Below are 18306 nucleotides of genomic sequence, written 5' to 3' on the forward strand. Positions count from 1 at the left end.
AGAAACTTACCGTGGGCTCCACGCCCACGCTGGTTGTACTCACGACGCGTTTCCGCTGCCATCCTTTTAATAATTAATGAGAGTGTTTTGATGTCGTTGTGGCAAATAGCCCGCGTTTAACTGCAGCGGCAGCAGCAGTTCCCCCGGTTGGAGATGCCGAGGGTCGCCCGTTCACGGGAGCCGCCGAGAGGCCGAACAGCCTCGCTCCCGCCTCCCCCCAGGGTCCCCTTCCCGCCTCGGGGTGAGACCGGCCTGGGCGGCTGCGCTCTCGGAGCATTTCGAAGCTCAGGGCAAGTTAAGCGCCGCACTACCGGTGACGGCCACCGGGTCCGGCCTCGCCCCCCGCTGCCAGGGGTGGCCAGGCCCCGGGCTGCCGGCGGGTGCGGCCCCTTCCCCCCGGAACGATCGCTCCGCGGCGCGGGCGGCAGCCGGGAGGGCGTTGGCGGCGCACCGAGGCGGAAGACGGCGGGCCCCGGCGTTTCCGGTGGGCGCGGTGGGGCGGCTGGGCCGGGCGGGAGGGAGGCAGGCAGGCAGGCGCGGGCTCGGTTGCCCTCAGCCCTGCCAGTCGCCGGCGGCCCGCCTGGAGCCGGGCCCGCCTGGCAGCCCCTTCACCCGGCGTGTGGCACTGTAACGGGGCTTCCCTTCAGGCGGGAGTTGCGCCTCCCCGGCCGGGGCCAGCGGCTTTCGGTGTCGCGAGGAGCGCGGCCGTCGCTGCCCTCCGCAGCGGCAGAGCCAAGCCGCGGAGATGGATGACGAACCCGAACGGACCAAGCGCTGGGAGGGAGGCTACGAAAGGACATGGTAGGCTTTCCCTTTCCCTCCTCACCTCCTCGTTGGTGAAAGACGAGGAAAACCTCCCTTCGGCTCAGTAACAGTCTGTTTTGCGTAGGGAAATTCTTAAAGAAGATGAATCCGGATCGCTGAAAGCCACCATCGACGACATTCTTTTCAAGGCGAAGAGGAAAAGGTACTGTGCGTGACCACAAGCCTCCGCGTACTACTGGTTGGTCAGTTATAAGGGCTTAATCATTCTGAAACTGGGTCCTCCAGGTTGAGTAAGCATGTCGGCACACCTGCAGTATATTTTTGTGTCCTTACCTCTTCAGAGCTCCAGATGCGTGCTTCTTGCCTGCTACTTATTAATTGTGCCAGAAAAATAGTAAAACGTATTTTTACCTTTAATCCTAAGACTGAATGTATACAGCCTTGATAGCCTAGATGTAGCCTAGCTAAAGAGGCGAGGTCTTGATCTGATGACACACAGTGCAGAGCACTGTAATTGCAATGCGCACTGCTTAGAGAAAAATCCTTCAACGCTTTTTTAATATAGAAATCGTGCTTCAAGCTGGGTTTTGGTATCATGGCACCAGATTTGTATTTCCAGGTGTCAGAAAAATTGCTAGATAAAATCTAGATTTGTTTTATTTCAGATTATGTTAAAATATTCAAATTTGGATAAAATTTTAAAGTTCCATTGAACCCGGTAGTAAGAAATAGTTTTTGTTTGTTTTCTGTGAGGCATGAAATCTGTTTGTAATTAAATTGTCTTTTTTTCAGTGTAAATAAGTGTCTGTGTTTTGTTACTGCTTCATATTTGCTGGTACTGGACTTGTTCCAGACTTCTGCTTTAGGAACCATTCATTAATTTACATCTTACTTAAATCCTTTTGTGTTTTATTAGACTCTATGAACACCATGGACAAGTTCGACTTGGAATGGTATGTTAATGTCTTAACCCTTGTCTGTCTTGAGTCCAGAAGGTGGTATGCCACCTACTTGAAGGTGGTATGCCTAATCTGAAATACAGCTTTGGTGACCCAACATGCCTGAGACCAAAGCTTGCATTTTCCACCAAACTTTTTTTTTTTTAAAAACATTCTTTGTTTATTGCCAGTGTGGGATGTGAAGCATGAGTATTCAGTGGTGGAGGTTTGGCATGTTTGCTGTATCAGGGTGTATTTTGCTACAGCAGTCAGATCATACACACTTGCATTGTCAATTTTTCTTCATGTGAAAAATGGGCATAATTTAAATGAGTAGTAAATGACAACATTACTTTATACAACGCTGAGGTCTTCAGGTGAAGAGGTGAAGGTGCAAACTATGCGTATTTTGTAGCTTATGAGCAGAAAGGAACAGTGTGCATTTTTCAAGATAGTCTTTTTTTCATTTTGAAGGAGAAGTGGAAAAAATGCATTACTTTTTCAGTTGCTGTTGATTGCATAGCTCAGTATACTGAATTTTCCCAGTTTGAGGGAGGAAGTAGCTGCTTTTTTAAGTAAATGGAATAATGAACCGTTCATTTAAATACTTGTTCTGTGAGTGATTATCACTTATGGTGAAAATGCAGATGCGTCACCTTTATGTGGTTGTTGATGGATCAAGAACTATGGAGGACCAAGATTTAAAACCGAACAGACTTACCTGCACTTTGAAGGTATTTCTGTACTCAGAAGTTTTCTCTTAGTAATCCACTGTTTCTCTGTAAACCAGTTCCATTTTGCTTTTAAAAGAATGGCAGTCTCCTGTGACTAGATTACATGCATAGCCTCATCTCTCCTCTCATCCCTACTTTTTTTCCCTTGTTCCTGTTTCTAGTCTGTAATTTTCCTAGTTTTTAAAAAGTAAAATCTGTGTGACATTAGTTTGCCTTGCACGAGTACTTCTGTAGAGTAAAAACATTTTCTAAGGACGTACTATGGAAAGACACAGTATGAAAAGTATGTGGAAATTAAGCTGAAGTGTTGCCCGTAATAAGGGATGAAAGAACAAACATGCTTTCATTGCACATCTAGAATTTTTTTTTTCTTACAGTTGTGTTTTGATGAATTTGGGTTTGAATGGATGCTAGACAGGGGTTGAATTGGATTGCTGCTCCAGACTGTGGAGGACCTGAACTGTACATCTTCTACTATATGGTCTTCTTTAATAACACTAAGCATTGAAATCCCGGGGTTTGATAATTTTGTACAGATTGATGCTTTTAGTATTTTTAGTATTACAAACTTTGATTTGAACCAACAGTAATCTAGAACTTTACCATATATGAAGTGAATAAAATAAGTGGTGGCTAGTTTCTGAAATTTACATTGCATTGGTAACATGGGAGGAAGGAGAAGGATGGAAGGGGTAGGGTGAAAGGAGAATGGAAAGGAAGGGCTCATTCCCCCTTTTTTTCCCCAACTTTTTATTTTTCTTTAAATGATACTGGATGTTTTGCAAGTACCACCTGCTTAATGCTTGTGAAATAAAACTGTATGTAGTTTTTAACTGTCTTAACTTTTCTTTATAGTTATTGGAATATTTTGTTGAAGAGTACTTTGACCAAAATCCTATTAGTCAGGTATGTAGAATCATGCAAGAAACAAGTAACTGAAAACAATTTTAAAAGTTAGTTTTAACACTTATCTAATAAACTGTTTTCAATTGATGTTTTCCTTCCCATTCCTTCCTCATCAGTTTGGTGAAATTCTTGTTTGTGCCTGAACTAATGAACATAAGAACCCATCTCTTCCCTTTTTCCGAAACATAAATTCAAACACAGAAGACTAATTATATTGTTTTCAGGCATTTAGAATTTTAGAAGATTTCTTCTCGTACCTCGTGGCAAAACTATGGGAAATACAGGAATGTATGTTAACTGATGCATAGTGATTGTGCTCCTGTCGTTACACTTACAAGAAAACTTGTATAGTTAAGTAATTCTGATCCCTAAAGAAGTATTAGGCAAAATATAGCAAAACTGTATATCAACTTATTTTTAAACTTGCTAAGAAAAGTTTTGGTTTGTTTTTTTTTTTTTTTCCCAGATTGGCTTAATTGTAACAAAGAGTAAAAGAGCTGAAAAAATGACAGAACTTTCAGGTAGGGAGGTAGTGTATTTTTTTTAAATTGGAAGTGTTTTTATCTCTTGTGTTGATGTTACAAGTTCTACCTGGATGACACTGCTGAAAGTGAAGTAGCGTTAACATAGTATTTTTAATTTAAAAGAGAAGTTACTGCAAGTTATCTGAAACCAGAGTCTTTACTTTGATCTGTTTTGATCTAGAATCGTCATTGCATGCTTGTTCATGATCAAGTCTTATCCAGATTGCACCTAAAATATGTTTTGTTTCCCCTAGAGTTAATTTCTCACCCTCTTTGTTAATTTTGTATTTTTACAACATCTGCGTGCTCTGTGAGATCTGATCTGATGTCAAGAAGCAAGGTTTCTTTGGTTCCTGCCTTCTGTCACTAGCAATCTGTGTTGCTTCAGATATGAAATCTTAATTTTTTCTTTTTATTCACCTGTAAAACTGGAGCAACTTTATTGAGGAATGTGAGGATCAATCAATCCTTGAACAGTACTTTGAGGATAATGGAGGAAATTAAACTCTGTTTCTGCTGAAACACTTTGTGAGATACTTCACAGTCATGTTGAGTGCTTAATGATATGCAACAGTTATTTTACTCTTTTTGACTTCTTAAAGTTTCTAACAATTGAGTGCCTGTAGGGTAAATGTCTTTCTGTTAATATATTGTTTTATTGTTTTCTACATTCTGATCAAGAGGTCAATTTCTAAGGAGAAACATAGAGATACAAGTTACAGTTTGAAAGTGGTTGTTGTACAAGTATGCTTCTTTAAATATATAGTTTAAATATTTCAATTCTCTTAACTTGTTTTTTCAGGTGAATTGTTTTTTTCACTTACAGGCAACTCAAAGAAGCACGTAACTGCTCTGAAGAAAGCAGTGGATATGAACTGCAGTGGAGAGCCATCTCTATATAACTCCTTAAATTTGGCGATGCAGACTTTAAAGTTAGTATATATATGGAGGGTTTTTTCCTTTGTTTTCCATAATCAGTATAATGCTGATATTGAATTTTTGGAGAGGCAGAGACAGTATTTTTTACAACTAGCATCTTGCATAGTCCTGACCTGAGTCTTTAAAAGGCAGCTTTATGTCATCTCACAATACAAACTGTTAAGAAGTTAAACATGCTAGCAGTGCAGAATTTAATTTTCTAAGACAAGATGCTTCTATTTAGAGGTGTGCTGCTTATAAAAAGCAACAATATTTTAAAGTAGGTGATTTTATGTCGTGTATGAATATAGTGATGAAAGACCGTGCAATTATTTTTTACTAGAGGGCTAAGGTATGAGAGAGGCCAGAGTTAGGGGTTAATAATGCTAAGAGAAAAGGAAAAGAAACAGCACTGAATCACGATAATCTGGTGGGAGTTTTGGCATTCTTTAGAAAGGTAAATTTTCAGGTAGGACAGATTTTAAAAAAACTCTCTTGCTGTGTGAAGTATTGAGATGGGATAAACATTTGTGGAAGACTTTTAACAAATAATTGTAGCTAGAAACACTTGGCAGAACAAAGCTAGTAGTCAATGTCATAAAATTATTTGAATGACTAATTGGAAGAGAGTTTTCCATTAAGAACTAAAAGACAGTAGTTAAAAGTAATGGATTTACACCTATAAACTGATTAGATTTTTATTTTAAGAAGTCAGGAAGACTTACTGCAGTGTTGCTAGTTTGAAGGTGAATTTTGCCTCTGAGAGTACAGAGAAGGTATGGGGATAACTTAAGCATTAGAGCAAACAATCAGATAACAACTACAGAATCAAGTACTGTATTTTAGATACTGGAAAGGTTTGGCTTTTGGAAGGTGAAATTCTGGTGTTCTAAGAAGGATCTTGCCACAGTCTTTTATAATTTGTAGGGGACTTCATATCATGTCATCTTCTGACTTAAGTATGTTGAAGTCCTTGGAAACTTCAGCATACAAGTAGCTTAGTGTACAGAAGTAAATTAACTATATACTTTCTTTAGGCATGTGCCAGGACATACAAGCAGAGAGGTTTTGATAGTCTTCAGCAGTCTGACGACATGTGATCCAGCCAACATCTATGATCTAATTAAGGTACAGAAGTGAAGTTGTGACTACTGCATTGAACATCCAAGCTGTTAGACTAAAACCAGACAGTTGCAGTGTCATCACTAATTATTTTTCATTTATAACTTTGAACCTTTTTACTGTTTTCTGTTCTGAATATGAATTTGAGTATGCTTTCTTTTTCCATTTGAAGTGCTTAAAAGCAGTTAAGATCAGAGTATCTATCATCGGCTTAAGTGCTGAAGTTCGAGTTTGTACAGTACTTGCCCGAGAAACTGGTGGTATGTATCTGAAGTTCAGTAGTTATACTACTAATACAAGTTTAAAATTAAAATCAAGTAACTAATTTTGTCATATATGCATCAATGCATTTTGATATTTAAGGATAATATATTCTGTTGTGCTGGCAGAAAATTTAAGGGTTTCCCAAATCTACAAAATACACAGTATTTAGTGAAATTATTATGAACTGGTAGCTGCATCTCTAGAGAGAAGAAATACTTAGCTTTTTACATGGAACACTAGGTTTTAAAAAAAATGTGATGTAGAACTTAATTGTAACACGTTAATATCAATTACAACAGTGGTAACTCTTACAATATCATTACTATAGTGTAATGTTGGATAAAAAGCTATGGGCCTTCATATCTAATTAAACGTTCTGGTGTTACTAATTTTAAAACTTGTCATCTTCAGTAGCATTAACTGGACTGTTTTTTAGGAACAGGATTGGCTGTATTTTTTTTACTTAAGTTGTTTTCTGTCATTTGGAGAATATGTTTGTGTTCTTATCTGCTCATAATCATAAGGCATTTCTTTCTTCATGACAGGAACATACCACGTTATATTAGATGAAAGTCATTATAAGGAACTGCTGATGTATCATGTTAGTCCTCCACCTGCCAGTTCAAGCTCTGAGTGCTCCCTTATTCGAATGGGTAGGATATGGTTTTGTTAAAGTCCTGGTACAAGATTTGTGAATCTTGTCTTTTTCTTTCTTTGCATTTTCTGTGTTAGAGACATTGCACAATTATGTTTTTTTATTTTAACTTTTACTTTGCTAAATAGATATAAATTTTCCTGGTGCTGTTCCTGGAAAATAATCAGCTTTTAAATAAAGTTAAGAATTAAAACAAATAAGACAAATTACTACTCAACTGCAGTTGGAAACAAGAAAGTGGAATGATATTGTTTGTACATTAATAGGTATAAATGTAATACTTAGAAACGAAGGATAAAAACCTATTTTGTTTCTCCCTCTGTTTTTTTCCCTGCAGAAGGCAACTATTATAAGCTGAATTGACTGTAAGAGCCATCTGTTTGGCCATGTAGTACATGTTTGTTAGGAGCAATGTTGTGGTGTTCTTTCAACAGATGGATTAGGTACCTTTTCTTCTCCTGATGTATTTCTCAATAAATTTAAAGCCTGGAGTTAAACCAGAATAGGAACTTTAATGCCATGAATTAGAGCATTGATTTCTCACTTTCATCCACCCGTTTTCACAGATAAGAATGTATGTATTTTTGTGTGTAGATTTAAATACTGAAGAGATTCACTTCTTATAGGTAAAGCATGAGTAGCAGTTGGAAAAATTAACTGCCCACTTGACATGTAAAAAATAAGTGGTAGAAAGAATGGTATCCGTTACAGCCTCTGTAACGTGCTATAGTCTCATCTGTAATATACTGCACTTGGAAGGTGAATATACGCTTTGTGTGCATGTAAAAATATTTTCCCCTTAATTAGAAAGCATTGTTCAAGTGAACATTCATGTAGATCTCCTTCTGCTTTCCTACCATTGCACACATCATTTTCTTTTTAGCTATTCTGCAAAAAGGGGGTTCCAGTGAGCTTCGGTTAATGTGAGGTCTATGAAAAGATTTTTTTCGCTTGGGGGAAATACAATAAGGGATTTGTTGGTTGATGTAGGTAGAGACCTCCAGGAAGAATTTGATACCTAATAAGAGTGTATTACTTCTCCTGTAATAACAAACAAACAAAAAAAGAGATAGGCCTTAATCTTTAGAATAATCTTTGAACTTCTCCACTGAAGTAAGAAACTGAAAGATTACTTGCATGTTTAAAATTTGTAATATGGGATGTTTTTATCTTCAGGTTTTCCTCAGCATACTATTGCTTCTTTATCTGATCAAGATGCAAAGCCATCCTTTAGTATGGCGTAAGTAGAGTTGATTAGAGTTGATTAGAATTCAGTGAGCTGATTAGAACTCAATAATAATTAATCATATTTAGAAAATCTGCTTCCCAGTGAAAATACTGCAAAATAACATGAAAAAAAATAGTGAGTATGTCTTGTGACTTCTCAGTAGAAATTTTGTTTCCATCCAGTATGTGGCCATAGTTACCTCTGTTAAATATGCTTTTTAAAATTTACATTTAAAATTTTTTGTACGTAGTAAATGGCTTTTAGTTGTGTTCTGCAGTAATTAGAACACAAGGGTGGTACGAGGTATTAAAGTACTTGCTACCAATTTTACTTGCATTTCTTGACTCAAGTATTGTTATCACTGTAAAGATAATGATGAGGATGATGGGTATTATCTGGAATAAAGTATTTTTTATCTGTTTACTAATGTGACTTTAAAAGGAAGTTTAAAATAGAGCCTGATTTGATTAGGGTACCAGAGCTCTTTTCAATGAAAGGAAGCATAGTTTTCAGCAGTGATAAGGGAGTCTGAATTTTCAGAAGGAAATGGTGTCAGCTGTTTGAAATAATAGGTATTAACACGCATCTTAAAGTCAATACAGAATATTTGTGAGTGTGTAAGTAGAAATACTAATGCTGTTCTCTTTCATAACTATTTTTTAAAGATACATGGGCTCCTTTTTGGGAAACTTTGGTCTTTGTTCTGTTTCTGTGGGAAGATGTGGTTACTGATATCTCACCCTATCAATTGCTTTCTGACACTTCTATACATGTGGAACTGTTGCATGGAAGCTACTGAAACTTTTAAACCTATTTATTGTGAGAATTACATAGTATTTATAGTTATGTAGTAGTATGGTGTTATCTGTTCGGTATTAAATTGTCTGTCTTTGCTCTAGGCAATTGGAAAACAACAGTGAGCCGGGTCTTACGCTGGGGGGGTATTTCTGTCCCCAGTGCAGAGCCAAATACTGTGAACTTCCTGTGGAATGCAAAATCTGTGGTGAGTAGCAAGAAAAGGTGAGCAGATGAATTATGAGTTAGTGGTAAGAGAGTGAAGGGGTAGAAAAAAATCAACTATACTTAGGAATTGAAAGCCAGCTCTGCTTTAAGAAGCCTACAGTCCTGTGTCCGGGGATGTCAGCTTCATACAAGGGACTTTCAGGACTATACCTGTAACAGTAAAGCTGTTATCATATTCCCCAGTATAAGGTTATAAATGAAAAGCCCTAAAGCAAAGGGGGGAAAAAGGGTGATTCACATATGAATGAACATAATTTCCTCAAGAATGTTGATTTAACAGACACACCAATGTTTCAGACTCCTTAGTGCCAGGCCATGAAGATAAAGAGTGCTTTCGAGTAAAAGGACAGAAGTGCCCCCTCACCTATGGGAGTATGTAGATGAAAGGTTTTAAAGTTGAACTCAAGGGCAGGCTGCACAGTGACACATGAAAGGCTATAAATTCGTAAATGGAAGCCCTTTGGTCTTGCAAATGTTAATGGACTGTGCAACCAACAGTACCTCTCTCCAACACCCCCTTAATGAGGACATGAGGGAGGATTAGCATTTTTTATAGTATTAATATTGTGTGAGCGACAGCTGTCCTGCTCTTAGCTTCTACAGGCATAGGACTAAAATGTGATGGGTGTTATCAAGATGCGTGTATTTGGCAAGAGGATGAAGTAATTCTAGTTTTGGATCACCTTGTCCTAGTTTCGTATCAAGGTTTTCACATCAGCTTGAGTCTCATTTCAGCAAAGTAATAGTGTAACTGGAGAAATGCTATGCGTCAGCAACAGGTTCTCTACAGCTGCAGCGGCCAGCAGAACAAGAGCTTGGAGGTTTACATGGCATGTGATTGAGCAATGAAGAAGTTTGTGCCAGCCTGTTCCCCAGCTAAACTGTTGTCATGGTTTAACCCCAGCTGGCAAATAAGCCCAACACAGTTCCTCCCTCAGTGCCTCACAGTGGGATGAGGGAGTGTCATTGATGAGTGTTTTAGATCATTTAAAGAATCTGTGAAAGTGGGACATAACAGAGTTCAATGGCAAGGTTCACTCTGTTGCTTACTACGTGGGAGAAACATACAAAGGAAAATTGAGTTAGAATCGATTTTCCATTATTTGCACAGAGATCAGAGGTGCAAAAAGGTAAGGGAGACACTCCCATGGAGTCACAAGTTTCAGAATGGACCCTCTTGCTTTCTAAACTCAGGAGTCCAGGTGTGGCTGGATCCAGACTTAGTCTCAGACTTGGTTGGTGCTTTATGTCTTAAAGACTATATGTGCACAATCAAACCCTCATATGACTTGGTTAGGATTTCAAAGTTTAGCATGCTATTAATCACCAATCCATCCAGGCAACTGGTGTTAGTTGACTCCGAAGTTCCAGCCCTTGATTTCCTGAAACAGACTCTCAGGCATGGAGTCTTATAAAAATAAATAATTTAATAGAGTGGTACAGCAGCAGGATCAGCTCCAGCTGGGTGCTTCCAGGGAGGGACAGAAGGAAGGGGAGAAGAAGATGAAGGAAGAACCTAAACAAAGAGATTGCTGTGCAGTTATACCCTTATAGACTATTCACCCACCCCTCACACACTCTTCACACTCGCTTCACATGTCTTCCATGCACCCTTTGATCCAGTAGTGATTCTGGCCTGACACCTTCTGACTCATTGGATTCCTTCACTGTCTCCAGACAGGCCTTTAGTTATCTTGTTGAGTTGCAAGTGCTCTTGATGGTTGTAGCCTTGAAGCCTCCTTGTCTCCTGATTTACCCTGTCTGTGGAGGCCCCTGTTTTGACTAATTAGGTACATGTTCAGTGAATCTAAGTGGAAGTTTACAGCTTGCAGCCTAAGGCTTCAGTAAATCTAGCTGCTCATGCTAAGTATGTAAAGCTAAGCGAAGGGCATACTAAATCACACAACGTTGTAATTCTAAGTAATTCATTCTATTTAAAACCTACTTATTTAAGCTAAATGACTGGTATTTCTTAATATTGAGAGGCATCCCTGCTCAAGGGGAGAGTTGCCTGGTGTGCAGTCTGGTTGCCATCCAGGGAGAATTCAAATTGGGCTCATCCAACAATCTGTCGCTGGTAAAAGATCTCTTTGCTGGAGATCACCCCCATGCTGCCTTGCAGGGGTAGCTCAGAGAAGGCTTGCTTAGGCTGTCGTATTTATGGGATAAAGCGGTTGGGTCATAGTCAAATTGCATACAATGGGAGAGGTATGCATGAGACTCCTTGTACCCACAACTTTCACTATGTCACTCTGCTCCTTTGTGGGTTTCCTAGAGGAGTTCTTGGCCCAGCTACAGCTAAGGCCTTTACCCCCTTTGGAGCCTGTACCAAACTGCTGCTGGTTTGGTTAAGGGGGGTTGAGTGCATCTGTCACAGGGAGAATTGGAAGGGTAAAAGTGAGAAAATTTAACAGGTTGAGATACAGACAGGTAAAGCAAAAGCCATGTGCACAAGCCAAGCAGAGTAAGGAATTCATTCGCTACTTCCCATCAGCAGCCATCTCCAGGAAAGCAGGGCTCCATCATGCTTAACAGTTACTTGGGAAGACATGCCATCACTCTGAATGTCCCCCCTTCCATCTTCTTCCCCCAGCTTTTATTGTTGAGCATGACATCATATGGTACAGGATACAGGATATCCCTGTGGCCAGTTTGGGTCAGCTGTCCCAGCTGTGTCCCTTCCCAACTTCTTGTGCCCCCCCAACCTACCTACTCGCTGGTGGGGTGGGCTGAGAAGCAGAAAAGGTCTTGACTCTGTGTAAGCACTCCTCAGCATTAACTAAAACAACCCTGTGTTATCAACACTGCTTTCAGCCCAAATCCAAAACAGCCCCGTGCAAGCTACTATGAAGAAAATTATCCCAACCAAAACCAGCAGACCTGTGTTAGCTGAAACAGGGCTATGGTCTGGCTTTGGCAGTATTATAGCAGGCTGCAGTAGAGTTTTGTAGTTGGGCACCATTTTAACTGGTAATGTGAAACAGCAGAACTGTCATTGCCAGAGAGGAGTTGTGCATTTAGATTTAATTGGAAGACTCTTCTATGGTTGCATTTTTTTTATGGCATGAGGATGAAAAACTTGCTAAATTTAAAACTTTGCATTGTAATTGTACTTCTAAAGACTGAGATAAACCTTTAGATTAGAAATTCAGATGATTTGCTTGTTCTTTATATTAGGATTTAATTCTGCAAAGGATTACAGGTTTGAATTATGGAAGCTAACAAATAATTTTGTTTTTTAATTCTTAAAAGCTCGGATCCACTGAGTAATTAAAAAATCTTTTTTCCTTTTTGCTTTGTTTAATACAGAAAAGCTTTTCAGTGAGTCTTCTCTTGTAATAATTTTGAGGTCTCTTTATTCGCAGGTCTTACGTTAGTGTCTGCACCTCACCTGGCTCGATCTTACCATCACTTGTTTCCTTTGGATGCCTTTCAGGAAGTCCCCCTGGCAGAATATCAGGGGGAACGGTATGCAAATCATATTTGTGATAATGTGTGTACTTGTGGACCCTGTAATTTTTTTGTCACAGAAGTAAGAATAGCTGGCAGCAGCTTCTTTGCTGCTGGAGACACTGCTGAATGTTTGGGCATTTTGGGGCACCTCAGGCAATAAGAAATATTTGTGGTTCCCATTAACAGTTACCATGTGTGTTCAGTTGAATAGCTGAAAAAATTGCCATAAATTGTTTCTGTGTATGGGATGTTTTTTAAACACCGTTTTACACAACCTTGACTGTTTTTTCAGTTGAAATACACAATTTTGCTTTTAGGTATTGTCAAGGCTGCCAGGGAGAAATGAAAGATCAAAGTGTAAGTATGTTGAACTGCATTGGAATTTGCATTGAGGGGTGTCAGAAGTAGAGATGATCCTTTGGTATAGTCTTCTAAAGACCAGAAAAATATTTGTGGAAGTTTATCTCATGGTTAACTAGAGTTGTCTGTTAGTCATGCCTTTTAGACTGCAAAGCCTGTAAAAGTGCGGGAAGGGATTTCCTAGCAAGTTGCATAAATAAGTTTCCACTCTTAGCCATTTGAAAGCATCTACAGTCACTTGAGCTCAGCCCTTTGGACATACTTGCTGTTAGAAACTTCAATTCAGTTGGGTTTCTGTGATGTTAGCAATATAGTCTCTTTACACTGTCTTGATGACACAACTGTTGCCCTACTGTAGTGCTATGATGGTGATAATTTTTTTCTAATTTGACTTGGTTTCCTATCTTTTCCACACAGGTTTTCATATGTAAAGTGTGTCAGAATGCATTTTGTGTGGAATGCGATTTGTTTGTTCATGATTCTCTGCACTGCTGTCCTGGCTGTATTCACGAGCACCCTGCTCCCATACCTGTATGAAGTAATCTCTTCTTAGAAATTGTCATATCTATGTCATTCTTGCATAAATCTATTTTGTTTATTCAGCCATAGCTTTCACTGAGGCATCTCAAAACAAGAAAGATGTAGATGATTACAGAAGGATGAACACTGGCTTGGGAGCAAACTTTTAATTTTTACCTAATGTATTAATGATTTTGTTTACTGTTCATATATTCTTGAATTACCTGTATCTGATTTATTTTCTTTGTTCTTGTCTGAAAAGCTCTGGCTGTTTCTGAATGCTATTGTGAGTAACATGTATATTTGTAAATGTGAAAGTGATAAAACTGGTTTGTATGATAATGTGGTGATTCATCTTTGTTTCATTTTTTTGTTCAAAAAACAAGCCCTGAAAATATATTTTATATATCGATTGCTATTAGCTCTTGGTTTTGGTGGATGGTGGAGTTATATAGATCAAAATATTTTTTTGTAAGAATTTAACAAAAGATGTTTTTGAGCAATTAGTTGGGGGACATTTCAAATATTAATTCAAAGTATTTGGGCTATTCACTTTGGCCTTCAGTAAGGCAACTCAAATACAGCTCTTAGAAATTATACAAACTATTGTTTGATGGTGATAGTATTGAAGACAGTGGTGCTGTTTTGGTTTTGAGGCTAGAATGAATTGCCAGAACTGCAAGTCATCTTCTGTCCTTGGCTAAACCCCCAGAGCAACAGACAATAAGGTGGGGGAAGAAGGGGAAGCACGTGTCCTTACCTGAACATTGAAGAATGAAAACTGAGACAAGTGCAAGACACTCTTTGCCATTTTACAGTGTCTCTTCAAAGTGTGATTGCAGTTTGAACTTGTGAGAATGTAACGTGCTACACCTCAGTAAGAGGAGGTTGTGATGGTGCAGTGTTTAAAGCAGTATGTTACATCTGGTCTTCTGAAGTCCTCTTGTGACATTTGTAATACATCCAGAGTAACTCAGACACTGATGCATCTGACTTAATTTTTAAAATTGTGAGCTTTGTTGTCAGATTAGGAACAGCAATAATCTAACCTAACCACTGAATCTTAAAAGTGCAAACAAACAAAAAAAGCAAACTCCCATCATATGTTAGTTCCCTGTTTTTCACACTCACCACATACAAACAATACATGCTACTTTTCAGTTTTCACAGATAGTTTTAATTTCAAGTCCTTTAAATATGAAAATTCTCAGTTGTTACCATAGCTCCTTCTGTGCTTTTTCTACTATTTATGCCTGCAGGCTGGCTAGAATGCAGTAATTCTACTGTGTTGTCAGAAAAATAACTGTTTCGGCATCTGTGTTTCATTTTGTGCAGGGTCAAACAATGCCTATAAACCCTTTGTGCTATCATGTGATTGCAGTGCCTATTACTGTAAGGGTATCCTAAAAATTAGCAGAAAAAGGACATATTCATGGGGTTTGGTGTGGTCTAGTAGGCTATTCCAAGCCAAAGGAATGCCCTAAGCCTTTGTCTTTTAGATATTCTGATACTGGTGACAACATCTTGATACGATGTTTTCTGATACTATTTTCATCTTTACAATCAGCATTTCCTAATGGAAAAAAAGATTTTGTCAAACCACTTCAAATCTTTTCTAGTTTTTTCTCTTTTTAGATACCAAAATAACATACTTGGACGTAGAGGCTGTGTAGAAGTTGTGGCCATATACTCCATTATCTGCATGTGGTCTGAGTAATAATTTGGCTTGTACTTTTTCACCCTTCTCATTGGATAGGAGGAGTTCAAAATAGGTCCTGAAAAATCGGTATCGGGGCAACATTTCTCTGATGTGTAAAGAATTTCAGCTGTGGCCTTCCTCTTTAAAGCAGCATGGAGGAAATGCTTCCTTCATCTGTACTCTTTGTGATTCACTGGATCTCAGGTTTCCTTTGCTTGTGGGAAGCTACAACCTGCTTAATTCTTGGTCCTGTATTTTCTTATTTATGGATCTGCCACAAGATTAGTCGGTCAGTGAGGTTATTAGCAGGCCTGTGAGAAATTCTGCTTCCTGAAGATTTGGACATTAAGTGTTGAGGGAAGAGATGAAAAGACAAAAACATCCTGTGGTGGGTGCCACAACTATAGCAAGAAGTTTGAGGCTGAAAGGCACAGTGAGACTAGAGAGCGCACTGCCATGTCGAGTGAAGGGGATTTCAGAAAGGTGAGCGCCTTTGCTTTCCTTCTCCATTATACTTTCCTTGCAGGAATAAAAGTTATCATCTGTATTAATGGTTATAACTAATTTCCAAGACTGGAAGTGCTGAAAATATGTTAATTAAAATATGAGTAAAAGAAATGTCTGGGTTTAGTTTGGCGTAAGAACCACAACTCCTGAACAACTTAGGTGGCATCCTGGTCTGTCTCATGCAATGTGAGGAACAGTTTTAATTCTAGATTCTGATGTAGCTAATTGATGAAAAAATGCCATATAGTACTAACTCTGAAGCATTACTGGATTGTGCTGATTCCTGGCTGAAAGAATGAGAGTAGATGAATTTTTTTTTTTTTAATGTCATCAAATTTGAATGAGAATCATGTTTCCGTATTTAGGAAAAATAAATGTGGTGCCCATAGTGCAATTCATGAAAGTAATTTTTCAAAATATGATAGAACTTGAAGACTTATACAACTTTTGTAGCAGTTTTTTCTGTGGCATTTGAAAGCACTTAAATTGTTGAGCACACATTTTCCTATGAGATGGGAATGTGATTCTTATAGCCAGTGAAAAAGTAAAAACAGCAGGCTGGAGATTATGGATTTAGAATCACTTTCTTAAGGATGAATTTGGTAAATGTAAATCTCTTAAGATCCCTCAATTATGTGAGAAAACAAAGCAAAGCTCTTGGGAGGTGGGGGGAGCAGAAATTGACTATAGGGAGCTGAACTGTAGACATGTTTGCTGTGTTCTGAACCATCACATAGTAAAGTATTTCCTATGGTTGTCTTACCACAGTACTAGTAACAACAAAAAGTTACTATTTCTACAAGATAAGCTATATTTGAGAAGACTAGTGTAAATACCAGACATTTAATAATACCACTTTCTTGGAGAGAACTATTGGTGGTACGAGTTTGGCAATAAATTTCATTGCCAAATTAATTTCATTTTGTGATGATGAGATCCAAGTTCGTTTTCCTGAAGGATTATGCAATTCCTGCTAGTCACTACTTATATTGAAAACACTTGAAATTTAAAAATATTGCAATAAAACAATTACTTGCTTTGATTTTTCTTTTCTATTTCTCACTTATAATTCCCATCTTCCATTTGGCATTGTATGTTTTGCCACCTGATTTTTTTCTTAATTTAAGGAGAAATTCAAAATGTGTTAGCAACATTCGGTCATGGCTTTGAGATGGAAGAATTGAGATGATAGAGGCATGTTGATTTACTGAGGCCATTCTAGGTTTTAAGCTACAAGATGAAGCTTTTAGGATCTGCCAATCACCTGTGTCATCCTGCTCAAATCTCACCTACTTATGTCTCTTCTTTGCCTCTATTTTGGTTGCAAACGCTTCAGGATACTTGTTATTGTCATTACAAGGGCAGTGGTCGATCGGAGTTCGCAGAAGTCTCAATTTGGCAAGTCAGATTTAATAATACACCTGTTTATACCAACTCTACCTTATCTCTTAATAAAGTGAAAACAAATGTTTATAACCTGTAGAAACCATGTTATTAAGGTAACAGAGGTGATGACTGAATGTATATTGGCTTTGTGTGGCAAGGTTTTGGTAGTTGCGGGGGGTACAGGGGTGGCTTCTGTGAGAAGCTGCTGGAAGCTTCCCCTGTGTCCGACAGAGCCAATACCAGCCGGCTCTAAGATGGACCTGCTGCTGGCCAAGGCCGAGCCCATCAGTGATAGTGGTAGCGCCTCTGTGATAACAGAAGGAAAAAAAGTTGCTGGGACAGACAGAAACAGCAGCCAGAGAGAGGAGCGAGAACACGTGAGAGAAACAACCCTGCAGACCCCCAGGTCAGTGAAGAAGGAGGAGGAGGTGCTCCAGGCGCCGGAGCAGAGATTCCCCTGCAGCCCGTGGGGAAGACCGTGGTGAGGCAGGCTGTCCCCCTGCAGTCCATGGAGGTCCACGGTGGAGCAGATCTCCACCTGCAGCCCGTGGAGGACCCCACGCTGGAGCAGGTGGGTTCCCAAAGGAGGCTGTGACCCCACGGGAAGCCCGTGCTGGAGCAGGCTCCTGGCAGGACCTGCGGATCTGTGGAGAGAGGAGCCCATGGAGCAGGTTTTCTGGCAGGACTTGTGACCCCATGGGGGACCCATGCTGGAGCAGTGTGCTCCTGAAGGACTGCACACCGTGGAAAGGACCCATGCTGGAGCAGTTCATGAAGAACTGCAGCCCATGGGAAGGACCCATGCTGGAGCAGTTCATGGAGGACCGTCTCCCGTGGGAGGGACCCCACGCTGGAGCAGGGGAAGAGTGTGATGAGCCCTCCCCCTGAGGAGGATGAAGCGGCAGAAATAACGTGTGATGAACTGACTCTAAACCCCATTCCCTGTCCCCCTACGCTGCTGCGGGGGTTAGGTGGAGAATCCGGGAGTGAAGTTGTGCCTGGGAAGAAGGGAGGGATTTGGTTTTATTTCTCATTACCCTGCTCTGGTTGATTGGTAATAAATTGAGTTAATTTTCCCCAAGTTGAATTTGTTTTGCCCTTGACAGTAATTGGTTGAGTGATCTCTCCTGTCCTTATCTCGACACATGACCCCTTTGTTCTATTTTCTCTCCCCTGTCCAGCTGAGGATGGGGAGTGATAGAACAGCTTTGGTGGGCACCTGGCATTCAACCAGGGCCGACCTGCCACAAGGTTGTACCTAAGTGATATCTTCCAAAGAAAAATGTAAAATTCTGCTTAAAGCCT

General features: G+C 39.6%; 1 protein-coding gene across 2 annotated transcripts; it reads left to right on the forward strand.

Moving 5' to 3' along the window:
• Positions 1-502: 502 nt before the first annotated feature.
• On the forward strand, positions 503-13830 carry GTF2H2 (general transcription factor IIH subunit 2). Of its 2 annotated transcripts, XM_009927330.2 has the most exons (15): positions 504-801; positions 890-967; positions 1682-1718; positions 2351-2437; positions 3293-3343; positions 3810-3864; positions 4694-4799; positions 5823-5913; positions 6080-6167; positions 6717-6824; positions 8003-8066; positions 8954-9057; positions 12443-12545; positions 12848-12887; positions 13308-13751. In XM_009927330.2, the coding sequence occupies exons 1-15, from the start codon at positions 746-748 to the stop codon at positions 13425-13427; spliced, it is 1188 nt and encodes a 395-aa protein (XP_009925632.1). In that variant the 5' UTR covers positions 504-745; the 3' UTR covers positions 13428-13751. The 2 variants fall into 2 exon arrangements, with proteins under 2 accessions (XP_069633432.1, XP_009925632.1); XM_069777331.1 differs by lacking the exon at positions 12848-12887 and having other exon boundaries at positions 503-801; positions 13308-13830.
• The last annotated feature ends 4476 nt before the right edge of the window (positions 13831-18306 follow it).

The sequence above is a fragment of the Haliaeetus albicilla genome, chromosome Z, assembly GCF_947461875.1.
Source record: "Haliaeetus albicilla chromosome Z, bHalAlb1.1, whole genome shotgun sequence".
Lineage (NCBI taxonomy): Eukaryota > Metazoa > Chordata > Aves > Accipitriformes > Accipitridae > Haliaeetus > Haliaeetus albicilla.